Here is a 26,907-nt window from a genome sequence, read left to right on the forward strand (position 1 = left end):
GGGACATGGTTTTCTAGCTAAAAGCCCAAAGCTTAACACTATGCAGCATGTAGAGAAGCTCTGACTTTTTGTTGACTGATAATGTTACTTTTGGCTCTTTCAGTAATGAATAGCCAGCCAAACAGATTTAGGGTTTGTTTCCATTGGTTAGAAAGAGGAATTCAGCCCCAAAACTAAACCAATGGGCCTCTGTGTCTTGCAAAGACAATATCTGGTAATAATCTATTTCCTTTTGCATAGCAAGTGTGCTCACAGGAATTTTATACACGCAATGCCGTTGGCGCCTTGATCATTTCAGGAATAATCATAACTTTGAAGTTAAGGGAAGGGTTGTAGTCCTAAATGTCAAGACTGTGGGTTTTACCTGCATGACTTATACGAGCGTGTTGATTTAGTATTAAGCGAGACAAACACACCAGAATACTATGACTTCATGCTGATTTTCACGAGATTGGATTCTTTAACTGCTTGGATATATTATATATATATTTTTTTTTTCATCTTTCATCAGGACAGTTTCCCAGTCCAGGACATGGTTTCCTGAGTGGCCCTTCCACCTACACATTACAACGGGGAAAACCAGCCTATCCTAGGCCATGACTGCTCTGCCCCCCAACATCAGTGTTCCCGGGAGTACAGCGGTTCTGCTGCCGGCTGCAGACTCTCCATTTAATCTGACTGCAGCTGCTCAGGCAGGACTCAGTCCAGGCCAGTCTCTGGCCCCTCTCTGCACCCTCTGCTGCTGTGGATTTCTCAATCGCACCTTGGCAGTGGTGTTCATGGTCAGCTTGGCTTTTGCCATTGTGGTTGGAAATGTGGTTACCTTGACGGTCTTTGTGCAAACGAGGCAGTCCCGAACACCACAGGGATACCTGAAAGGTAAATGTTGTCACCATCTTAACACAGTGCAGACAGGTGTTCATTTCAGAGAGTTATTAGACTTACCAGTGTGTAAATCTTCCACTATGCTAATTAATAAGGAGGGTTCCTTGCAGCAGAAATTCAATACTCACACTAAAAACTAATTAAGGGCAAAAGAGAATTTCACATTTCAATTCAAATCCATAGTGTTAAAAAAGTATAATAATTTATGAACCTGCTGACACCAAAGACCTCCTCAGGTCTTATATCTAATGAGGTCTTGGTGATTGATTACAGTGCCTTATCTCATTCAAATGATACCCATATTGCACATACAGGATCTATTTATCATAGTTTATTTAATGTGTTGAATAAATCAATGCAGAAAAGTTCACTTTTTACTGCTTCACAAAATATTCACGACACTGCACTTTTCCATATGGAATTTTGACTAAACAAGCAGCAAGTGTATGACAAGAAAACCTGCTTGCTTCCCCTTAGCCCTCCTCTTATTGTTGTATCTCTTTGACAGTGTCCCTGGCCATAGCAGACATGATGGTCGGTGTCCTTGTGGTCCCGTTCTCTGTCTACACTGAGATCTCTCTGATGGTAACCAACGCTCCCCCCATTTGGTACCAGGGGAGTTCTACTTCCGTGGCCACCTCCTCTTCTCCTGGGGGACTTGTGAGCTCTTGGCAACCCTGCATGCTGATTGGCCCAGTGTTTGCTGGATGCACCTTTGTCTCCATCAGCACCATCTTTCTCATGACACTGGAGCGAAGTGTGGCCATCCTACGGCCACTCCACAAGGATGCCTTGGTGACCCGGAGGCGAACTCTGCTCCTCATCCTGCTCTCTTGGGCTGCCAGCTTTCTGCTGGCTCTTGCACCCCTCATCTTCAGCAGCAACTTCACTTTGGAGTACAATGAGTGCAGTCGCATGTGTAACTACACCCCACTGTTGTTTGGAAACCAGCTGCCACCTGATGCCAATATTTTGCTCTTATTCCCAGCCTTTGACTTCACACTGCTGGGTGGCACATTAGCAGTTAACATTGTGTCTTTCACTAGCATCCGACGGTACTCCCAAAAACGCAAACTACTCTCAGAGGGAAGTCTGACTGATGGTGGGGGAGGAGGAGGAGGAGCAGGAGGGTGCCCTCACAGGCCCTCCTTTTCAGATATCAAAGCTGCCAAGACCATTGGTATACTAACATTCGCCTTCACAGCATCCTTCTCTCCGATTGCAGTGTTTGTGCTCGGGAATGTGGTGGGATACACCTGGTGTAACTTTTCCTTTTTTGCCTTCTGGATCCTGACAGGAAACAGTTGCTGTAATGTAATTATCTACAGTGTCAGAGACCACCGCTTCAGGAAAGGTGTGACCCTGCTTTTTCAGCGAGACCAGTCCCCCCCACATAGCGAGAAGACCTGAGAGATACGTGAATTCAAAGCAAGAAAGGGTTTTAAGGGAATAGTTGTACATTTTCTTGCCAAGATGAAAGATGCCATGTCTGTATGGTAAATATGTAGTGCCAGGGGTCAGTTTACCTTGGCATAAAAACTGGAAATGAGGCAAATTGTGACCCAACTCTCAACAAACGTACAAAAAGCCACCTACCAGCACCTCTAAAGCTACTATCTGATATTTTATTTGTAATATATATATGGTTTTATGGGAGGTTATATGCTGTAGAATTTCTTGGCTACATCACCACCCATCATATTATTTTTGTATGAATTAAACAAACGCGACGCACTGCGCTAATTAGCAAGTTTTAGATGTGCTGCTAGACAGATTTTGTTATGTTTGGACACAGCCAGGCTAGCTGTTTCCCCCTGTTTCCTGTCTTTATGCTAAGCTAAGCTAACTGCTTCCTGGCTCATGCTTCATAATTACAGAACATCTGTGAAAGTGGTATCAATCTAATGCTCAGCAACAAAATCAATAAGCGCATGTACCAAACATTTGAACTATTCCTTTCATTTAAATGCAAACTCTATGTGAAACAAAACTAGGTCCGTCAAACGTAAAACCAGTGCAGGTGTTTGTTACCGGGAATTGTGAGCGGAAGCCACATTAAGATTTTTTGACTCTATCCACATTTGTCTGTGGACAAACAAACGTATATCTATGCATTGCATGATGAAGCAGTTTTCAGGTTTGAACCAAAAACAAATACTGTAGGTTTTGAGGGAAAGGGCCATTCTTCTGCCACAACGATCCACAGCCTCTTCTCTGGTCTGCTTGTCCCGCCCTCCTCTACTGTCAAGCCTCTTTCCCGAGGCTTTACATCAGCTGTTACAAGCCTTTCAAAACTTCAGGAACCAAACCTCCTGTATCTCCAGGATCTGCACTGACAATCACAATGACCACACAATTAATGTGTTTCATATGTCATCTATTCATTTGCAAGGTGTTGTTTCGGTGTTTAGAAATCTTGCTACTGCCTCCTCTTTGGACATATGTTTCAGTTAAGGGAACAGTTCATTCCACTAATTTGATTCTGTGGTGTTACGTACATTTATGTTCGAGCATCTAATTTCAATCTATCGTGATAATAATCTGCCTCAAGTATCAGAAATGCACTTTATCAGTTACTATGTGAGTCATTTGCATTGTGCTATGTGTCAGACATTGTTAATTTTTTACAGAGTTCATTTCTAGTGTTTTATAATATTGATTATTTTTCTCGAAGCCAATGTGAATGAAAGAATGATGTGTATATTTATTAAATCAGTGTAGACTAAATGAATGGGATGCCAACCACAGAGATTTAGTATAAAGAGAATTCTGATTATAGCAGACCCTCATACTGTGCCAGCCTATCTTTTCAGGGTATAATGTATTTGTAACATAAAATGATCTAATTGGTGTGTCAGCTGTAAGTCTTGTGCATTGTTTTAAAGTCTGTATTGTACATTATTGTATATTTGACAATATACAGTAATATGATATATATAAATGAGATTGAAATGCATTTCACAGCATAAAATGGCTATATATTCATTCATGATAAGAGGTTGAATTTCATGTAATTCTGTCATTACTGACAGACTTTTGATTTGGTCACAATTAAGCAGCAGAATCAACAGAAAAGGGGAAAGTAATGAACACAATAAAGAGAGTTTTTCTCGCTCAAAATTATTTTCAGATTTACTTTATGACTCTACAACCAATGTATAGATCCATCAATGTGATAGTGAAAGACAAAAACATTGTGTCCTGTTTACCATGAAGTGCCCATAAAAGGTATATTTAGACACTGTAGAAAATGTGCTTATAAGGGCTTCTTGCTGAGGGCTAGATGAGATGAAGATACAGCCAGGAGACAATTAGCTTAGCTTAGAATATAGAAGGGAAACGAAGGAAAACAGTTAGGTTGGTTCTGTGAATCTACCAGCAAACATCCCTAATAAAGACGTTATATCTCATTTGCTACATTTTTACAAAAACTAAATCGACTGCAGTGTTGACCTTTCTTTAGGTTTTTGTACAGATAAGAAAAAAAAAAAAAGATATAATGTGTTAATTAGCGGCCTTTAGAAGTGCTGGTAGGTGGGGTTTGTTATCTTTGGACAGAACTAGACAGACAGAACTAGCTGTTTTCCCTTGTTTTTATTCTTAGTTCTAAGCTAAGCTAACCACCTCCGGGCAGTAGCTTCATATTTACCATATTTATATGAAAGTGATCAATCTTCTCATTCAACTCTCAGCAAGAATACGAATAAGCATATTTTCCCAAACTGTCAAAGTCTTTCTTTAAAGCCAACTGATTGACCATCCAGTGCATGTTCATGGAAGAATTTCTTTTTCTATTAAGGGTGCTGTGATGTAATGCAAGTTGACCCAACAACAAACATCAGGGAATTTGATGGTCAACAAAAAGTAAATAAATCTGTAAATGTGTCATGTGAGAACTTCACTGAATGAATGAATATTTTACATGTACAAACTTACAGGCATTTTCAGTTTTCCAGCAAAAACTGTCATTATTTTTCTAGTTTAAAAATCTGTCACAATCATGGAAAAGTTTTAAATCTACAACATCCTAATTATCGTTGGTTCTGTGTAAGAAAGTAAATGATCATTATTGTGCTGATATCCAATCACTGTACAGAGCTGTATCTGTAGTGCATAATTAATCACTGGTGATTTCAACAAATTTGCTAAAAATAAATGTGTTTGGGAACATTTTGGTTGTGAGTCTAATGGGATTGAGTGTGACAATGATGCACTCTGCTCACTGCTGTAATATTCACAGCCTCGGCAGTTACACAAGCTGCTGGAAAACCGCCTCAGTGTTTCTTCTCTTCCTCTGGAGTATCATTGGCAGGATCCCACCAGGATCATATTCATCATGCTATGCAGTGTGGAAAAGAAGCTACAATAACACCGCAGGATACCTGCAGACCCAGCATGAGGGAATCTTTGGTAGTGTGAAGATAAGAAAGCAGATTGAGGCCTCACATGCTCTCTTCTCCGCACTGAAACATCTAAAGCAGAGCTGCTTTGAAAGCAGAAAGACACAGAAGACAGGATCTTAACACCAAATGACCCACGTTGAAATTTGAGCAGTGCGTGTTTGCAGAGACAAGGAAAGAGTTTGTATTTAAAAATTACTCCGTTCGAGAGTGATCTTGCAATTTGAGAAGACATTAGAGAGCGAGGTGGAAGGGGCGATAGGCAATGTGATAAAAGCATACTGCAACCTCCAGTCCCAACATGAAATAAACGATCTGACACTTGCCTGCTCATGTGACCGACACCAAGAATGAGAAAAAAGAGATTGTCAGAAAGAGAGAAGGGGTGAGGGTGAGAGAGAGAGAGAGAGAGAGAGAGAGAGAGAGAGAGAGAGAGAGAGAGAGAGAGAGGCAATGAAAGAGAGAGACTAAATCACGGCTCTTTGTATGCATGTATATGGCCAATAGGATTATGTGTCACTTATACAACATATCATGAATTATTGAACATTCATCTGATTTGTATTTGCAGTGCATAGGCTTTATATTCATACATGCATGCTTGAATCCATACATTATATCCCAGTCCTACGAATCATGTTCCCTTTGTGTCTGTGGAAGATACTGGCTGACAGCACTGATCAATGTCCACAGGCCTTCATACACAGCTCCTGTGGTAGTAGACTTACTCAAATAACACAGAGATTTGCTGCAGGGATGCGCCAACTTTTCAAGACATCTTTTACTGTTTGTCTGTCTGCCATCCCTCATCCATCATCCATCATCCATCTGCCACAAATGCCACCCATGCCACCAGGTTTATGATTTCCTACATTGCACCAGCCTTTGTGTCATAACATTGGCCCTTCCCTGAATTCACTTCAAAGTCCTTCTTATCACTTCCTGAGCTCTGAATGATCGGGCTCATTGTGACATTACTAAATATGCTGCAGGGAGGCGGCAACTTTCCAAAATATATCTTGTTGCAGACTGACTTGTTGCACATTTGGAGGTTTGTATTAAAGCAACAAAGTCTCTTTGTAGTTAATATTGTTTTTTGATATTTTGTTACAGTCGAACAACTTGACAAACTTTTAAGCTTCATGAGTAAATGTCAGTGAGACAAAGATTATGAAATATCAACTTGCTTCATATGATTCCTATATGACCAGTTGGTCAGTATAAGGTTCTATGAACAGGGATCTCTCAAGGCCTCAAGGCACATTTTACTCTGACTTTGCAATATGTTCTAGAAATTATGTTTATATACAAGAAAAATGCAACAGCAAACAACATACTGACAGACATACTATCTGAATCAAGTTTTCAGTCAACATTATGAAGGTATCTTGCAGATACAAAATGTTGATACTGAACTCTTAAACATACCGTCCACTGACAATGTATTTCAGTTGATTTCATTACAATATCCACTAGTAGTTGTCAGTCTTCTTCTTCACCATCTTTGTTGTGGCCCATTGCTATGTCTGCTGACCCACGACCAGATGTCAACCAGCAGAGTAGCGTGAAATCATTGGCAGGATGTGATTCATGTAGCTCAGGTGCTCCAGTGTGCATGCTCACACGTGACTACAAACAAAATGGGGACCTGGTGGTAAAAACATTGCTCCACAGCGGTAGAAGTGGCCAAAAATTCCACAGGGTGCCTTTAACATGTAATTAAAGGTGTTTCCGGAACAAAAAAATGAACTCGGGAGCAAAAAAAATCTTCCACAGCCTTGTTGTGTTGAGAACAATGTGCTTAAAACTGCAGTCAATATAATGCCATGTGCAACAGCTTGTGACAGAAAACACTTGTGGGGATCTGATCACAGGTGTTTTGTAGCGTAGGAAAGATTGAACAAGGAAAATACAAATTCAGCCTTGTAAAAATGAGCTAAAGCTGAACAGTAAAGACTAATTTGCAAGTAAACAAACACTGGGATGGTGGTTATTTGTTAGTCAGAATCATTTAAATGTGGTCAAATGTCTTAAAGAGAGTAAACCAGCTGCTTTGAGGAGCAAAAAAAGGAAGTTAAAGTAGTTCAGCACAGAAGTGGATCTGATTTCAAGGCTCTAAACAACAAAGTGGCGCATAGATAAAAGTCCCTTTGTCGTGTGATTTTCAGGGTAACAGCAGGGCAGCCTCCCTTTCTCTATAGTTACACCACAACACAACCACACAGAAACACACACACATATACAACAATGCCACCAGCAAGAGACATTGTAGACGATAGGTCAGAGCACTTTGGAGCCTCAGCAAGGTTATGTATTGTTGTCTGTCCTATTTCTTTTTTATCCTCTCTCGTTTCATTGTCCTAATGAATTTTTAATTGTCTCTCTAAGCTCTTAAGGCAAGAGATGTGTGTCAGAACCAATAAAGCGCAGAGACCACCTGTGGCTGGTGCCTGTTTTTGGCTCCACAGAGGAAAGGGCAAAGGCAGAGATGGCTGAGAGGGGTGACGGGGAGAGCTGGGCTTGGGAGCGATGCTGCATTTCCTCCACAGGGGCAACAACAAGCCACGTCCACTCCAGGTTCACGGGAGTCAAAATGATCTGTAAGATGATACTGAACTACTTGTATACCCTTGTCTCTTTGTCTTCTTCAGCCCATCCCTGCTCTACTGTGAGAATATTTGCTCTTCCTCTGATAATTAAAGCTGAGAGATGCTGACAAGAGGGATATTTATCGCTGTCGAGAGACATATGCAATTTGTACAGCTGTGAGTTTGCTGAGGTGTTTTTAATAATGAAAAAATTAACATGCCCTGTGGAAAAGACAGTTAAGTATATAATGAATCTAAGATGCAGAGAGTTTTATCATGTTTATCATGTAAAAACAAGTTACTGACTCATGGATTCATATCATTTGGCCCAGAGTAGAACTTTTGTGGTGCTGGTCAGTGAATTTTGTTACCTCGGACAGAGCAGGGCAAGCTAGTTTCCCCCTTTATGCTAAGCTAAGCTACTCACAGCAAAAAAGAAAACAAAAAAGGTTTTGGGGTGGCCTGTTACTGGTGTGATTGATTGTGTGGAATTGATTGCCCATGCAGACCATCTCTCACTGCCTCATGTTTCTATCTTTTAGAAAAGAGCATAAGCTCCTCTGAGAGTCCAGAAACATCGGCTCCATCACCGTCCATGCATTTTGCTCAGTCCCACACCTCACAGATATGTCATCTAGATTATTCACCCATAATCACAGTGTGGCCCCCGTGTCTGCCCAGCAGACCAAGCCTCAGTCGAGTGCAGACTGCTGGTCAGGTGTCAGGTCTACCTGGACTCTGCGCTGACATTGTCCTCTATAAATACACCCACCTGCACAGTTCATCCAAAGGAACCTCAATAAACTCACTATTGCACTCAACTTGAGTGGTTCCGTCACTGCAGCTTGTCCTCAGACTGGGAGGTTGCTCTGTAATATTTATCACAGGGGCTTTACTGTGTTTGAAGAAGGTGGTATAATAACAGCAGTCGCTCTTAAAATCAGCAGTTTTCCTGCGAGAGGCGCAGTGTATCTTAAAAATGTATTATCAATCCGCCACATGAATCCAAGCAGATACTAATTTAATTACTAATAAACACTGTAATTAAAATACTGAGCGCTTTCCTACTTACTTGCATTTACTTTTCTCTCTATTTAAATCAGATCTGGTGTTAAGCCTCAATAAAGATTAAAAGTTTTGCTCAGAAGAAATGACATATGACTTCAGTTCTTTACCACAATCACTCTGATGTTTTTGCTGTTGTTGTATTTTTGGATATAGAGTTCATAACTTTTAATATATATATACACGTAATGTATGTATAGGAGTGGGTTAACATATCAAAGGGCTGTTCAAGCACTTCCAGGGTTGAATAGTGCCTTTCAGCTGACTAGTTTCCGCTGTCTTGGACTAATGAGAGCTGAAGTCCCATATGGCTTTACTGCATGGCTGAGAGTGAGTGGGTGTTTGCTTACTTTATTGGAAGTGGGAGTTACGTAAAAACTGACACAACTGTAGGACAACGCTAAAAATAGAATAAATTAAACCACAACATTTGAGAAACATCTGAAGTGGGATCTGTGCACTTTTGATTTGATACAAGAGTAGAGCAGCAGTCAGTAAAATAATGCGTTTAGATATCATTGATCTGGCAACATTTGAGCCAAACCATGATGGCAGTTGTGAGGTTGTTTGCTTCTGTGTTGTCAAATCGGATCAAACCACACCCAAACAGCCCTGATGAGAGAGATCATCTGTTTTTTTAATGTTAAACTCTTAATAAATAATTACTGAGGATATATCTAAATTTTGTCCTTTATACGTAATTTATCAAAATTATGTAACATTTGTAACAAGGTTTAATTTGGGGGAATCCAGCTGTGCTGCATGGAAAATAATGCACTTTACAGTTCATTGAGTTGGTAGTTTTTCACAGTTTTTCTTCTCTTTTCTTTCTTTCTTTCTTTCTTTCTTTCTTTCTTTCTTTCTTTCTTTCTTTCTTTCTTTCTTGTTATTTTATCTTGGCATGACAGTTATAGATTTTCTTGGCAATGCTTTAAGTCCCCATAATTAACATTTATAAGCAGTATATAAATATTTGATAAATGGTTTAAAATGTTCACTTGTTCTAAGAACATCTGGGTTCATTAATGTATTTCTTAACAACTTCAACTCCTTCCATCAGTGGAGGCTGAAGAGTAAACAGACAGTGACATTAAAACATATCTGTAAAAATATTGAATTTGAAGTTACAATTTTCAAATTCTGTACTTTAATAAGCACTTATATCCTCATATATCCTCAAATATCCTCATAGTTGTACAGCTACACTGCAGTGTTAATCATTTATTCAATATTTGTGTACTGCTTATAAATGCTAAATAGGGAGAGTTACATTGAATTGTTTAGTGTTTGTCAAAGATCTTTTTTGACATTTGAGATGAAAGGGCACCAATTGAAGTGTATCTTTTTATGGAAAATGAAACCACTAACATGATTTATATTGATGTATCTATCCCCTGCCTCCTGTGTGCGTTGTATGTATACAGACACACACACCCTCATCAGCGGTAATCGGTTTGGGCAGCGTGGTGTGTCGTTTATGGCTCTGTCTGCCTCCATCACACCTGTGACTTCCTGTAGCCAGAGGCTTCACCAGCTTTCATAACAGCCATCTGCAGAGGGACACTGGGCTGTATACTTCAGTCACACTGCACTGCAGACATGCCGCACTCAAGCTCAGATCTCAAAATGCATTAAGGCTTTTTCACGGTGACATCATTGTAGTGTATCTGACAAGTTGGATGTAGAGACACAAAATCTAACTTATCTTCTTCTGTCCTTTTATCTTCCTTAGACCTAAATTGGTACATGGGGAACACTTCCTGTTTTGTACATCGGCAAAACTTTAGACTGATGCAGGTTTATCCTCAAAGATTATTATAGACAAGAATCAAAAGCTATCTTTAGATGTTGAAAAAAAAAACTGCCTCCAGAGCTATCAACATGGCTGCACTGTTGTCCAAGTGAAAACTCGTCATCCTCGTGCCACTCAGCTCTTATTTGCATGGAGTGCAGTGATGTATGAAAGACAAAGATGGTGTGGCAACACTGGTGCCCACTGTAGACTTACACTATACGTACTGATGTGCGCTGGTCATTGAGGTCAAAACATCTTTGCATGGCAGCACGCACTAAAACAGTCTCTTCAAATAATGTCAGCGCTTCCACCACAAATGATCTACATGAAATTTAACAGATTGTCATGTTGAAAAGTAGACTTTTGTTGAATTTAGAGCTTTTTTTGACTAAGCATACAGAAAAATAAGTATAAGAAAAAAATCTACCTCTGCACATGAATGTATGGAAACAGGAATTATAGTGAGAGCATGCACTTGAGTGTAGAGCTTAATGGAACTGAATAGAATACACAGCAGAAGGTATAACCACTGAAGACTTGCTCTCATGCAGCAATAGCGAAAATGTGATATTCATTTATCGAAAATCAGCATTCATAGGAAAAGTGAAGGTGCTGACTGCAGGATCATGGGTGGTTGAAAACCAGCAATGCTGAGCTTCAAAAACAGGATAAAAATACCCACAATACACGAACGTCAAACATTGTGGTTAACCACAAGGATGTACTTTACTTTTTAAATATCTATGAATTCCTGGTATTAAATTGTTTGGCATACATACATTTGCCACGATTCACAGAAAATCTGCAAATCCTACAGTATGCTTCTCAATATCACTGAGATCACACACATACCTTTAAGCACATCTCCTCAAGAGCAAAGCATATTTTTTAGAAATGCATATGCAACCTTCCAGCACTTTTTAATCTCGTTGTGTTAATTTCTGCCAAAAAAAATAATTTAATATAAACATCCAGGTAACATCACATCACCATCAGGATTCAGGAAGAACATTTATGCCTATTTGGTTGCCCTGACCTGACACTCACAGCTGTCATTCCTCCTCCTCCTTATGGCAAACGAACACTTCAGGCAGCACTGGCAGCACTCAGACTTACATAACCACGTCTGTTTGACATCCACCTGACTGCCAATTGGTATGTTTCACATCTTTTTCAGAATTTGACATGGTTTGTTGAGGGACTGCCTTCATTTAAGGCGGTAACCTCTCAGTGATGGTGTGCCTCAGCTACATACCATTTTCATGGTATCAGATGAATGCTGTGTAAAATGAGGTGCCACTAATGAGGAGTCTGATACGATGGTTCCACATTCATCCATTGCTCTGCCATGATGAAGTGCTGTCAGCTGTTGCATCTGTGTTGATAATGCTACTTCTTGATTTATAGAGAAATGTATTCAATATGCTACATTATGTTAATAATGACTTAATGTTAATACTTTATGGTTGTCTTTTTCTAAATGTATTTTCAAATTAAGGGTCTACATTAGCCGCAATAGCTTACTAATGGAATGCAGTAAAATTATAAAATATGAAGTTATTACAGTTCTGTGTACCACTAAATAGTGCCACCATTTCCTCAAGTTCCCATAGGTTTAAATTACAGAGAAACACACTATAATGTTACACGTGCACTGTATACAGGAGAAAGAGGCTTTGACAATATATTCAGCCCCAACACAAGAAGCTCCTTCGGAGGCAAATCTTATTTGAGTCAAAGCAGATGCATCTGTATCCCTTGAGCACTTCCAGATTTTGTATTTTTCTCTGCCTTCGCAAATTTGATGCGGCTCCGTCAAACTGGGAATTGTGCACGAACAGCTTTTTTGGGGTCATTTAACTGGTTTTCAGTGACGTTTAAGTCGGAGCTGTGGCATGTGCCTGCAGGGCTGTCACGCTTTTGCTCTGAAGTCATTCCAGTGTTGATATCTCCTCTGTGTTTGCAGTCATGGTTCATTGTTTAAATGCACTCATGTTACGAGCCTCCTCCATAGCATGATGCTCCATCTGCCACTAAGCTTCACTGCTTTCAGCATACACCACAACTTTTTGTTTATCACTCTATGAAATGCTTTTTAACACATTCAAGACTGTTGTATGCCTTCCTGCTTCCTTCTTTTAACAGATTAAAGGTTTTGATAATCTTATGTTTTATTCATATTTAAATGCATAGATCTGCTGATGTCCCAGCAGTAAAAGTGCTGTATACACCGATAGAAATACACTAGTCTTTAGGTTACAAACTCAGGCTGTTCAATTTTATAATAAATCTGCTTTCAATTTTTGAGTTTATGTATCTAAATTGGTGATAAAATTTGAAATTTAATTTGAGAGATGTTAAACAAATGAAATATTTAAACATATTATGGTCTTATTAGGTGAAATATATAAGTATATAACACACTGGACCTTTGATGTGTTCTTTTTCTTTGAGTGTAACTTTTAAATCACATTCTTGAAGTTGACAGATGACCCAGAAACCACCTTTGCTTTACCTTGTAACATTCAGGCTTAGTTTCGTGATCAATGACCCAGAGGACACAGGATGCCTCCTACTCTTTGTCAGTCTACAGTAGTCTCTTTGATTTAAACAATGCTTCATTAGCTTTGTCATCTCATGTTCCCAACCCCCCTCAAATCATGTTTGTAAATGTCATTTACTTAAAGTAAAAAGAGAAACTGCACAGTCTAAATGCCAAAACAAATATTTGGCTTCACCAAATCAGAACGGTGGATTGAGTGAGAGAGAAAGGAAAAGGGATGTCCCAGTGCCCTAATGATTAAGACGTGTGCCAGATAACCACATCATCTCAGGTTCGATTATGCCTGGGAACCTTTGGTTGACACACTGTCGGCATCTACACTGAAACACAAAACAACAAAGAAATAATAACCGACATCAAAGTAATCACATGACTGTTTAAGTCATCATGCAACAAGACTAAGATTCTACAGCCATGCCTGTGGCTGTCAGGCTGTGCATGTGAGCACAGATTCATTTGGAGAAAAATACCAGCACACTAACGAGCCAATAATGACACTGTTAACACGTACAGAGCTGACCATGGTCACCTTCTTAGTTTAGCTTCTCAGTGTGCTAATTAATACTAAATACAAAGAAAAGCTGAGGCTGGTGGGAATATCATTAGTTTTGCAGGTGAGATATTTCACTCACACACACAAATGTCTACATCATGGTGGTGTCATCTGTATCAATCGTTGTTGAGACAAACTACAAATGTCAACCTGCTGGTGGAGCTGGTGGAACAGTTGGAGGATCACTAAATTCACTAGACTTCATCCTCTGGGGAGCATAAATGAGTGTAGAAAACTTCACGATCTTCAGTTTGCACTGCACTGACAGGTATCATCCTTGAAGCCAAATCACTAGTGCATCTAAAAGCACAACACGTTCGCTGGTTCTAATTCCCTCCAATGTGATGATTCACTGTTACTGTTTCTTCTGCATTAGCACGGTTTTGGTTGCATGTGTAAACAAAGGCAGAATGTGTCTTTTATGTGGATTCACTGCTGTTTTGTCTTTGTTTCTCTCTTAATAAGAACTAATTCCCTCCTCCTCACTGGCTGTTTGTGTATTAGCAAGACATCTGCTCTGCACAGATAACAGTTTATTACTGCGCTGGTTAGTCTCACTACTGGTGTGGTAGAAAAACAATGCTAGAACTCTAAAGCCTTCATCAATGACCTTGTGAATACATGCATAGTGGAAGATCAATATCTGAGTACCACTGACCCTCCTTTTCCTATTAGCTTTTGGATTGTACAAAAGCACAGGACAAATAGCATCTCAGAGACAAACACATACTACCTCCTAGCTGCAGTATGATCAATGTTATATGAGGAAACTGAGCATCAAAGTGGCTATCAGTTTTAAAGTTTTGCTTGTCTGGAAGCCTCGCCTCTCCTCCCCCTGTGACACCACATACGGGATAGAAGCCAGTCTGCACTTGGCCTCAGGAGAGGGAGAAGGAGGCGCCTGGCAGCTCACAGCTGATCCTCACAGTAGCGCTGCCTTCACTGGCCATGTCTAATGACCACTGCGGGCAGTGCTGTGATAGGACAGGAAGGCGTCTCAATGTGTCAATGAGTGAGGAAAAAGCCAAGAATAACAATAAAAGCAGCAGCCTCCACCAATGGGAGGCCGTGATGTCACAATGAACACAGCTAATAAGAAGAGAGGGGTGAAAGTTCAGCTGAGGGGAAGAGGACTTAAAGGGCTTTCTGTACTGCTACAGGGAACCTAGCAAAGTCATCTTAGGTCGTTCATGGCTGAAAATCTCTTAAATCATCAGACTTTGCTGCTGCCACAGGTGATTTGGAACAATCAGTTGACTTAACTCTGTTCAGGCAGAAGATGTTTCTCTACAGAGGAACTGTGGAAAATGGTTTTTGTACTCACTTCAAAGTGAAAACTACTGCAGTTCTTCCTTCAGTGTAACCTTGTTTTTTATTTTAGTTGTACCTTAAAGCATATTTTCCAGCCGGAGTGACTCATTCACCATAGCACGTGTAGTTCTCCGCACACACAAATGAACACAAGTGGGTTTGCTGAAATCTAGGGATGGTGCACACATGTACATTCCGATTCACCAAAAGCACATTGTTCCAACCCTGCTGTCAAAGAACATTTTGCATTCCACAGCCTGTAGTTTCTGTAAGTGTAGAGGTTAGATGAAAAAATATGTAAGAGCTGAATGTAGCCACTCTCTCTAACTGTCCACACTCCTTTCAGCATTGCTTCAAGGTCTTTTTGTGCAGGAGAAAGAGGAGAGTTTCAAACAGCTAACACGACCGGATCAAATGCAACACTTAGGGATGCATTTGTTTGGGAAGTCTTCTTTTTGACAGACAAGTCATTTAGAATCTGATTAAATGATCTCACAGGATCACCTGCAGAACTGGTTTTGGTGTGCAGGCGGCAACATCGCAGACTGAGCTGTCAGCAGGCAGCATGGTTCATCCTCTGGGGTCCATGAATAACCACAGCAGATACAGACTCTCCATTCTTCAATTGTTTTGCCAAAACCTTTAAGTCATTATTTACTATTACTACTACTACAAATAATGAGATGATGACAATAAATCACACTTTGTTTCATTGCAGGACACATTATATACATCATGCATCATTGTGAGAATGCAGAACAAACATTTTCATTATTTTGGTTTGATGAATGGCAAAGTAGGACTAGTTTCATTTTTAAAGCTTTGAAAATTAGGCAAACTAGACTTCATAATACACACATGAGCTCAGTTTATTTGATACATGTCAAGTATGAAGGTTTACAGAAAATACTATCCGTATGTTTTTCTCACACTTTTGTACACTGAAATTGATGATTTGCCTTGTAAGCACGTTTGGGCTGGACATGTATTGATGCAGGAAACTGCACTGATATCAGAATACAGACCCCCAAAATGAGTAGATCTTTGTTGTTGGACATGATCTAGTTAATTTAATGAAAATTACATTTAAAATCAGCAGGGAAGTCTAGTAGTCAGCAGTACAAAGAGCAACCATTGAAGTGCGTCTTCATAAACTGATGATACCTTCTCTGAGCAGGACCATGAATAAGAAAAACATCCAATTTTAATTAGGGAAATCTAGTGCATCAATAGGACTTACTCACTTATGGCACAGTGCAAAATAAATAACTTGATCCTAAACCCAAATATTCATGACATTTATGACCTTTGAGCTGCTGCTGTGATAGACTGGATTTTTGTGCAGAAGAATATGTCTTCATGCCAACATCTATTTTTCGATGTGCAGCAAATAATACAATGTCCACATTTAAATGTATGTTTCAACTTCTCTATTTGACCATTCCTAAAACTCAAGATAACAAACAAATGCTGCTGTTTTAACCATATAAAATGATGACTATATTCTTTACAAACAAGAACAGGGTTTGTATGTTTGTAAAAAAGGTTGTGTGTGAGGAGTTCCAGCACTTTGGTGTCAGTATGCACTTACTGCTGTTACACTGTAACAAAGGATGAGTGTCTGAAATATCATCATAAACAAACCTCAGCTCCTGAACGTGGAGATACAACATCAAAGAGTCATCATTCACTTCACCATAATGTTCAAGGGAATGGTGAGAAGCTGAGATTTGGTGTGTTGAGCATTTGCACTCTTTGTCACAAATGCTGAAAAACTACCAGTCCAGACTGCATCTCATCCTGGAAATCAAGGCGGACGGATGGACAATCACAAATACTCAGCATCCGTCACAGTTCAGGAAAAGCTGAGGTTCACGTTAATTGGAGGAGATGGCAGCTACAGCTGCTGCGTCTGTGCTAATGTTTACCATCTCTTTCCGTGGACTCGGCTTGCGTGTTGACCCAACTGCTCCTCTGTGATCTGCTCCGACTGCCTCCGACACGCTGCTGAACCCTTGTTCTCTGGGGAGGAAAAAAGTAGTTTGTAGAGAATGACAATACGTGTGGTTGAAAGACAATGCAATTAACGTACAAGACGGAGACTAATGCTAAAGTCTTTGAGAAACATGTGACTTTCATGCACTTTTGAGCACAGCTCAAATACTGATGCTGAAAGTCCAGAGAGAAAACTTTAAATCCCATTCAGTCATACTCACTTAAGAAGCTCTTCCAATTCTCGCTTTATCTTCGTCACTACGGGCGGACCCTGGTAGGTCAAAGCTGTGTAAAGCTGAACGAGCGATGCACCAGCACGGATCTTATCCAGAGCATCCTGTCCACTGGCCACACCGCCGATTCCAATAATCGGTACTTTACCTACAAAAACATGACTATATGTGTGTGTATTTTCTCTGTAATGGAAAATGAGCAGAAAACACTGGTGTGTAAATGAGTACCTTTGGTGAGGCTGTACATCTCTCTCACAGTGTTAGTAGAGAGGTCTTTGAGAGGCTGACCACTTAGTCCACCGACCTCTGACTTATGTGGATCCTGAAGCATCTCTGGTCTGGACACCGTGGTGTTTGACACCATTAGACCATCCACCCTCAGCTGCAAACACAGTATGTTCAAGGAGAGGACAGGAAGTGAGTGACATTCTGTATGTATATGAACGCACAGGAGCAGAGCTGATGTATGACAGACCTCTAACATGAAATGTACTGTGACAAAAAGAGAGTGCTGTTTAAATCATGCTTTCTTTGCCCTCTTATTGTCTCTTCCATTAAAGTTTGTCTCCTCCTCGCTCCATCGAGCACAAAAACACCACCCTATATTTAAAAAAAAGACAAGGACAACCTACTCAAGTGGTGATCAAGTGGAGGTTACCAGAGCAGAGAGGAAGAGGGGGTCCAAAAGTCTTTAAATAGATTGTTGTGATCAGCTGAGGATTTTTTTGCATAAACTGTGTACTAATGAGGTTAAAAATAAGCCAATTATAATCTTCTATCTGACCATGGGTGCCAACTTAGAACCTTTCTGAAGCAAGAGGGAAATTTACCTTACGTCTTTTAAAGCACTCATGTTTTGTAAAATCACAATGATCAGACCAGCATCCCAACTGTCATTCAAAAAGAAGGTGGCTGTGCCCGTGCAAAGGGTGTATATGGTTTGCATAAGAGCATGTGACATAGGTGACTCTCCTGCCACCTCAGAGACAGACCTGAATATGAGTTCTGGTTTCTCCTGCGAAAGGTTTGCATGTTTTTTCCTCAATTCTCGACAAGTAATAAAAGAACAACACAAGAATTTATAACATAAAACTACAGATTCAAGTTTTATTTCTATAAAAGCAGAGTGTGGAGACTTGACAAGTATTTTTTCTTGTTGGCCAGATTGGCATTGTATAAAATGAGAATTAAAAATCATATCCGAATCCCTCCAAAGAGACTCTGAAAACCTGTACGCACACTTAAAATACAAGAATTAGGCGCAATAGGAAATTATATGACTAAAACAAATAACTTCCCACCTCAGTGACAACATCAGCAATGTCTTGTTTGTCCTGTGCAGTGAGGTCAGGAGCGATCTTCACTAGGACCGGAGGTCTGCTTTCTCCCTGCAGGGCATCACGCTCCTTCAACACCTGAGCAGATTACATGAGAGAGTGAGACAATCGGGTGAGGGGGGAGAGAGACCGGCAACCACTGGAAACCAGACAGAAAGACGGTGTACTGTGCTGTAAAGCCTTAGGAGCGGGAAGGATTTAAAAAAAAATAAAAAAATAAAAATCAAGCTTTCAACTGATGATGGGCTCAACAACAAGATCCAAAGCATGCCTTCAAACCCTGACGTGCACCTGAATCCATTAAGTTCGAATTCTTTCAAGTCCTCTAGTGAATCATTTTAGGTAGCTTGTTGAGAAACGTCCTGTTTTTATTTCACAGAGTTTCATGACCAAACCTCTGAGATTACACTGCACAGAAAGGGTGAAGGGCTTTCATCACTGCTCTGTGACGCTCATTAACCCTGTCCTGACTCATTTTTCCCTTCACTGTGAGGGGTAAGCAGCGTTAGCTGCAGACGGTAATGTAAAAACAAGAACGTGCAAATATAATTATTTCTACTTTATCAGTGAGCAATTAACTTTTAAACAAATCAATTAGACTGGGCTTGTACCAGGAGTGAGCAACCTTAAATGTGTGCATTTTCTGAATTCATTAATACTCTGCAGGACGGATGGGAAGTGTTTTTGTCATTTTTGGTCCCCAGCCAGTAATTTCATGAACATTCGGACAGTCGTACCGTTTGTAGGAGCTGGTGGAGCTCAGCCTTCCCCTGTAGATTGCGGAGACCTGGCGTATTAGGACTGCTGACGTTAACCACCAGGTAGTCAGCCAGCGGGCCCAGCACTCTCACCCCCTCCAAGTAGTCTGCCCCTGCGTCCTGGGACAGCTTGTTCTTCCCCAGGTTGATGCCCAGGGGAAGGCCAGCTATAAACACAGACACATGCACGTATGCAAACAAATACACACGCACACACAAATAGGAAAGTTCAGACGAGCACAAACACAGGCTGCATCATCAGACACATGACTCAACTGGGGCAGAGGCTGCTGATGTGCTAAATGGGCTGTAAGCAGATATGGATCAGACATAATAAAACGTGAGGCAAGGATAGGTCAGGACCATTAAAACAGAATAATGCATTTAACCACATACCCAATCTAGCACTTGGCTCTCCATTGCGAAACATTTTTCCCCCACAAGTCTACAGAGTGCAAAGAGCGCCTGCTAACCTTTACTTTGGTGTTGCTGTGCGTCTCCTCTGGCCTTCAGCCTCTGTTGTGCATCTGCCAAACCACAGCTGTTGAATCCATACCTGATGAGAAGCACATACAATATATACAATATGACAATTTTCAGCTTACAAATAAGCACTTAGAAGCAATAAGCTGAAAAATAAAGATTTTATCATATTGTTACTCCAGCTTTTATCCTTTGAGTGACAATCCACTATAGTACATAAATAATGATGTGAACATGTAGATAAAGTGATGAAATCTCTCTTTTAGGGTGAATAATACATTGAAAATTTGCATTTGTTAAGAAATTTGGTTATGAAAAGGAAACTGTATGATCGCGTCCACTCTGGGACTCTAATGAAATATTCATCTCCCATATCCAAGATGTTGTATTATTCCTCATGTTGTAATCAAGTGCCCTAGATACTGCATTGTTAATATAAACAATCCACAGAATACTGAATAATTTAAATCTGATTGTTCAAGATCAACTGGCAAAGTTTTTATTTCAGAGGTAAACTGTCTGTTGCAATAACCCTTAAATGCAAATTGACATAAATGACCAATTTCACTGTGTATAATGAGAGAAAAACAACGTGAGGAAAAGCGCTGGTAAAGAAAGATTCCCTTCATGTAGCTCAGTAAAATCTGTGCTGCAAATTAAAGCTCCAAATAAAATGAGGTAAACCCATTAACTGTTATTCATGGCTTGATGAATGTGAATTCTATCAAAGCAGACCTGTAGGCAGCCTAATCTCTTTGCACATACAGAACCATGTGGAGAGGAACATTATACAGAAGCATTACCTCTCCTGCTCTTGTTTCCAGGCTTCAGGATTAACATAAACTAAGAGTAATGTGGCTCCTTTACTGTCACATAAATTGAAAGGTGTCTTTGTGGGATGCGACAGAAATGTGGGCCATGAAGTTACGCGACATGGTCATTAAAAGGGATAGAAAAATAGGTCACTAATTGCTGCTATGAAGTTAGCAGAGTTACCTGATTGATTTCAACATCTGTATGACTCAAATCATTGGGCAGGTTATGGATAAATAAGAGTAAAACAAAGAAAGAAATGAATTTATTGAAAAGCTGGGCTGCATCTCAATATCCGAAGACACTGATTTCAATCAGTATCACCTGTTTGTGCGTACAGTCACTTGCGCTTCACCCAAAAGAGTATCAAAAACGTACCTGTTAATAATCGCCTGATCTGCAGTGAGTCGAAACACACGTGGTTTGGGGTTCCCCTCCTGAGGTCTGGGAGTGATTGTGCCCACTTCAACAAAGCCGAAACCCACCTTGTACAACCCGTCTATGGCCTCCCCGTGCTTGTCGAAGCCTGCCGCAATCCCAATGGGGTTTTTGAACTTTAATCCCAGGACGTTCACTTCCTGTGGATACAAAACACAAAGTCTCGGGGTGTCTGTGATCGTTCTGGTGTCAACGGGAAACGTCACCGGGGAGAAAGTAAGATTACAAGCTTACCAATGACGGAGGGTCCTGGTAGCGGTTTAGAGGAACCAGACCCAGACCAATCATCTTCACTGCCAACACATGCGCCGTCTCTGCTCCCACAATCCTCTGCAGCAGGGGCATCAGCTGGTTTGCATAGAAACGCTCATCTCCAACCGCAGTGAGGTAAGAGGCAAACAGAAAGCTACCTGAGCTGATGACCTTCACTGCGTCTTTCAACTGCTTCTGTGGACAAGAACATGAAAACTGAAAACTGTGTCCTTAACAGGATTCACATCAGACTTCAATTACTGTGAACAGACAGAGCCAATAACAACGTTCTTGATTGTTCCACAGTTTGTATAGTTTTTTATTTAGTAATCAGGTTGTTGTTGTGTGCTGTGTTTCAAGTTAATTAATTTTAACCTGCGACTGCAATTTTTTTTCGTTTGCTATTTGGGGGCAACAGAAACAAGCTGTTAACATACTGATATAAGCTGTTAAGCAAACAGTCTTATTTACACATCTAGCAATTTCAAAGCATCCATCTGGAGTCGTGTTTGAGGCCACCTGGAGGATGCCAACTCCTGAGGGAAGTATATGGCTTGAATACTGTTTATGGCAGCTTTAAAGATGATCTGACACTGGCTATGTTACTTGACGAATATGCTAGACCACAGAAGAGGAGTGGAAGCAGCTGAAAAGATATCTGACATATCATCACCGTAACAAGTCAGTAAAGGAAATGTGTTCGCTAACAGTTAAGCTCCTCACTTATCCAGCAGACACAGAGCAACATTCGCATTCATTTGGAGTCATTAGGTGGTCAGATATTCACTGTCCTTTTATCTCTGTCTGTTTTGGTCTCCACCAACTCCTGTTGGAAATATTTGGCTCTTTCACTGTTGAACAAGTTCTCCATTATGTTCACAAGTGTAGCAGAACTGGCCTCTAACTGACCTTCTCTTCTCCCCTCCGCATTTCTCAGGACAAATGCAGTTGTAAAACAGACTAACTTTTAAGAATTATTTACCATCTGGAATGTCCACAGGTAGAGGTCATCTCAGAGAGAGACAGGATGTCTGGCTTAGAGACATCTTCTCTACACTCTCCCAAGGAAGTGGGATTACCAATACCTTTACATCAAAGATTACCTTGCTCACAATGTTTGTCATGAGGATGCTAATGCTCTCTCATGATAGCCCCATAAGAGATATGGACAATAAAACTGGCCGGGAGAACAAAGGCCAGGCCTCAGAGGAATCCACAAACCAGATCATACTGATGGGTCGTAAATTGGACAGCCCTGAAACAAACTGTTTGTAGATCTGAATCTCTATATTTGACTTAACTTTGGATGTTTTCACATTACTAAGCTCATAATCTGTATAATATCAATGTTTTTCCCGTGTTTGTATCTTATAAAATGACAAAGCTGTGATTTTAACTTTCTTACAAAATTTGTCTGAGGTTCCACCATGGAGCCATCCTGCCATCTAAGGGTTTGTAGTGTTTAAAGTTGGTTGTGCTTTATGAGACATTTATTAAGGAGTAGTCATAATGGTGATAATCATGTCGGGCAAATGCAGTCTGCCTTTCTATAATTCCATTGATATGTTATGATAATTTTCCCTTGAACAATCATATATATATATATGCCGATCAGTATTAGTAATTGTTGTCTGACTATTGTTGAGTGTTGTCATATTACGATGAGTGTTAGAAATTGTTGTCTTGATTATTGTTGTCCACTCATAAGATTTGCCTTATGCATGTTATGAACAGTGTTGAAATGCCATTGAAAATCGTCCATTTAAAATATACGTGATTGACTATAGTGAGAAGCAGATGAGCCCCTCGTGTAAATCATTAGTTACTCCTCGCCTCATAAAACGAAACTGGGCATCCATGAACCATCCCACGTGAGGGACGGCCTACTGATTAGGCACGTATGTCCCGGAGCGAAATTTAAATGTCTGCACCCGCAGCGAGAATTCAGTGCGCGTTACTCAGTTAGTTTTAGTTGTCTTTTTGTTTCTTCTTGTCTAGTTGTCCTTCGTGTTTGTGTTCCTTCATTTTCTAAGTCCCTTGTACTGATTTCATTCTTCAGAAGACGTATTTTTCAAGTCTGCTCTCCTTAAAACTTTAATTTTTACTCGCCACGCTAAGTCACATGATTTGTTTTGTCTTTAGTAAATTCTCGTCAAGTAATAATAATTTTGGAGACACTTTTCGACCGGCCATCGAAGAGGTTATCAATCTTATTATTGTTAAATCTAAAGTCTTGCTTCGTGGTTACCGACCAAGCTAAAGCCCTGCAGCCTGCTGCTAACCCGCTGGTCCGGGTCAGATAACCATCCAAAGCCGCTCCTCGCCTGTCACCGACGCCGTCGAAATCCAGTTCCTGAATCATCACTGTCCAATATTAGCTCTCAACCTTGGTGTGAGCTGAATATATACGATCCCTGTATGCAGAGTTTACACTTCAGATTATCAGACTGGTTTACTGTTAGTTCATTCGTTAATATTTCATCAGCGTCATAGCAGTTAATTTCTGCAGTCCTTCTTAGCTGAGGAAGGTGGTGCCCCGATAGTTTATCAACGAATGCAACATCACATTAACTTAGTTCCCCTACACAAGCTAGTTGCTAACATCATCGGTACCGTTTGGTGCTACTAAGTTTACAAAAAGCTTCTGCCGGGGCTGGAAACAAGGTTGATGAAATCAGAGTTGCAGATCAAATCAGTCACCTCATAGATGTTTTGCTCAAGAGCACAGTAAGAGTCTCTTTAGTTTTAGGTGGTAATTCTCTGCAGGTTTCATTCTTTTAAAGAGGTGTAATCATTCAGAGTAACTGCAAACACCTGGAACAATATTGAATTGAATTGAACAAGATTGGACAGGGACTTTAACGATAAGACTGAGGCATTTACATGACAATAGTGAATTCTATCCTCGGAAGCGTAATCACATGTGCATTTAAGTGTGCTTGGTTAAAATCTACAGCTGTGTTGTGTATGATAGAGCTGAGTAAGGCAGGATAAGAATGATATACTGATTAAACAAGTGTGTCACTGGGTGTAGAGAATACCGTTCAATCAGTTTTTCCCCATACATTGTTTCCCCGTACATGTTCTCACAAGCAATTGGCAAAAGACAACAACCTACACAGCATCTGCGAGGTTATGCAGAGATTAAGCAGTGCAAGTAATATAATAACTAATGTAGACAAGAGATTGGACAACAGGTAACTGTTATTACGATTTCGAGGCAGGCAGTCACATCTGAACAGTGACAGACAACGTCAGACAAAGAGTATAAAAGCTGCTAGCTGTGGTGGAAGAAGCACTCAAATCCTTTACTTAAGTAAAAGTAGCAATACCACAGTCTAAGTCCTAAGTCCTAATAGGTGTTATAAGCAAAGGCAGTTAATTAACAGTACTCACTCTGCAAAGTGTTTAAATATGGAGCCATCAAAGATTTTTTTTGATGATATGCACACAATATAATAATTTGCACAGATGAGTCACGTCTGTGTGTAGGAAGATTAAAAAAAAAAAAGTACATATATATATACACAAGTACATGATGACCTCACATGTGTCCTAGTATGGCTGCACAGCCCCGGCCTGAGCAGATGCAAACAGACAGTGTCACTGTGTGTGCATGTGGGGCCTTTAATCTACAGCAATGCATCATATCTGATATATAGCATACATAGCTGATCGTATGTTTTGACTGTAACAATCAAAGCAACTAGTAACTGCAGCATTACATAAAGGTAGTAAAGTACAAAGTACAATATTTCCCTCTGAAATGCAGTGAAGTAAAGGTATGAAGTGGCATAAATTGGACAAATGTTAGTTAACTTGTGCTGAATGAAAACAGTTTGCTGACAACTGATTTTCACTTTCCATCGTTTTCATTGACTCTATGCGATCAGCTGGCGTCTTAAGATGCGATAAGAGGTCATCTTTTGGGGACACTGAAAAGACTCGACTTTCTCTTCTCTGTGTAACAGCCCAAAACTTAGCATACTGCTAAACACGTGACCCAAGCCTGCCTGTCTTAATGTAGTTTTCTTGCATTAACCAACAACATTTTCAATGGGCAAGCAAGCAAGCCTGCAGAGACCACCGGTGCATGTGTTTCAACATAAAGACACAGCACAGCTAGCGCCTTTCCTGGCTCAACGTTACTTTTAGGCGGAGAAACCGGGCTAGCAGTTCGTGCTAGCTTCGTTTCGGGGCGACGTTTAAAGTAATCTGACTCTGCCAAAAAACAGATATAAGACTGTCTCTGAAATTACCTTCAGCTGTCCCGCCATAGACGCGATTCTGTCATTGCATTAAAGGACACTGAACGCATTTCCTAACATGTTACACAAACACGCGCGGTCACAGCTTCCTCTACATCGTCTCGCGATATTTCAATGCTGGCTGAGGAAGCTGGAGGAGCTGCTGGGATATTGGTCATAAAGTTAAGAGAGGCAGTGTGAAGGCAGTGAATAATTAGGGTGATTTAATACGAGAATTTTATATTGATGTTTAAGGACACATTATAGTACAAACAGGATAATGATATACAGCATGTTTTTAATGTTAACATCAAAGCAGAAACCTGTCCTTGGTCAGTAGATGATTGAAGGTTCACTGTGTGACCTTTGGTGATGCCAATTGAGTCTCTTGACACTTTGCATCTTGTTTGAGTGTCTGCGGTGATTTTCCTAATGTATTGAGGACATATGCAGAGATTTCCTGGAGAAAGCTCCCTAATTTCCATGTGACTGACAGAAGTGATCTTGCTCAGTTGCTGCTCCTGCCACAGATCCTGCAGCACTATGTCCTTTAGCTCTGTGCATTATAATAACTATGGACATGTTTCTCCGAGCCGCTGTCTTTTTGTGGATTTCAGCTGGATTTATATCTGAAACCTGCAGAGGCAGCAATGACTTCCCTGCATTGTGTGAATTTGTTTTCAGAAATGTCTGCTTTGAGTTTGTTGAGGGGTCCACAACTTGGTTCCAGGCCAGAAGCAGCTGCGAAAAGCGAGGAGGGGAACTCCTGAAGGCGATGAACAACCCAATAAAAATCTTCCTCAAGAACATCACCAGAGAGAGAAACATCAGCAACTTCACCTGGTGGCTGGGGGAGGGAGTCGAGGGAATGTACCACGGACCTGACAGAAGTGAGTAAAATACACGCTCATAACATTTATTTAGTTTTTTGTTGTTGTTGTTGTTGTTGTTGTTCTTTTTTCTCTTTATAGATTTCAATGTCCCGCAACCCCAAAAGGGATAGGCAGTATAGAAAAATGGACGGATGAATTTCAGTGTATTGCTGCCTTGTGATCCTTAAAATCCAGCAGCCTGTTTGAGACCTCCTGCCACATGCACAGTTCAAGCAAGGCTGTCTGATTGAATTAATCATCCGAGGCCGTGTAGCTGAAGGTTATTCAATATTTCAAAGAGAAAACAGCACAAATAAAA

At 40.4% G+C, this 26,907-nt stretch overlaps 2 protein-coding genes across 3 annotated transcripts; one reads left to right on the forward strand and one right to left on the reverse strand.

The window, feature by feature from the left end:
* The first annotated feature begins 596 nt into the window (after nucleotides 1-596).
* On the forward strand, nucleotides 597-2,295 carry LOC139335895 (beta-2 adrenergic receptor). The gene is made up of 2 exons (XM_070969685.1): nucleotides 597-879; nucleotides 1,394-2,295. Exons 1-2 carry the CDS (start codon nucleotides 597-599, stop codon nucleotides 2,293-2,295), a joined length of 1,185 nt encoding a protein of 394 aa, XP_070825786.1.
* Nucleotides 2,296-15,856: 13,561 nt separating this feature from the next.
* On the reverse strand, nucleotides 15,857-25,845 carry dhodh (dihydroorotate dehydrogenase). 2 transcript variants are annotated; one of them, XM_070961167.1, is made up of 9 exons: nucleotides 25,729-25,845; nucleotides 21,452-21,664; nucleotides 21,158-21,357; nucleotides 19,957-20,039; nucleotides 19,463-19,650; nucleotides 18,690-18,803; nucleotides 17,617-17,770; nucleotides 17,377-17,536; nucleotides 15,857-17,182 (listed from the first exon to the last, which is right to left on the reverse strand). In XM_070961167.1, exons 1-9 carry the CDS (start codon nucleotides 25,744-25,746, stop codon nucleotides 17,038-17,040), a joined length of 1,275 nt encoding a protein of 424 aa, XP_070817268.1. In that variant the 5' UTR covers nucleotides 25,747-25,845; the 3' UTR covers nucleotides 15,857-17,037. The 2 variants fall into 2 exon arrangements, with proteins under 2 accessions (XP_070817268.1, XP_070817276.1); XM_070961175.1 differs by having other exon boundaries at nucleotides 16,007-17,182; nucleotides 21,452-21,661; nucleotides 25,729-25,834.
* Nucleotides 25,846-26,907: the final 1,062 nt, after the last annotated feature.

The sequence above is a fragment of the Chaetodon trifascialis genome, chromosome 1, assembly GCF_039877785.1.
Source record: "Chaetodon trifascialis isolate fChaTrf1 chromosome 1, fChaTrf1.hap1, whole genome shotgun sequence".
NCBI classification, from domain to species: domain Eukaryota; kingdom Metazoa; phylum Chordata; class Actinopteri; order Chaetodontiformes; family Chaetodontidae; genus Chaetodon; species Chaetodon trifascialis.

What these genes read in the sequence shown, in the direction of transcription:
- LOC139335895 (XM_070969685.1), top strand. Translation starts at nt 597, where the DNA reads ATGACTGCTCTGCCCCCCAACATCAGTGTTCCCGGGAGTACAGCGGTT. An exon ending in ACCACAGGGATACCTGAAAG is followed by an intron (nt 880 to 1,393) that starts GTAAATGTTGTC and finishes TCTCTTTGACAG; the next exon opens with TGTCCCTGGCCATAGCAGAC.
- dhodh (XM_070961167.1), bottom strand. An exon ending in ACCAGGACCCTCCGTCATTG is followed by an intron (nt 21,358 to 21,451) that starts GTAAGCTTGTAA and finishes TTGTATCCACAG; the next exon opens with GAAGTGAACGTCCTGGGATT. An exon ending in GATGTACAGCCTCACCAAAG is followed by an intron (nt 17,537 to 17,616) that starts GTACTCATTTAC and finishes ATGTTTTTGTAG; the next exon opens with GTAAAGTACCGATTATTGGA.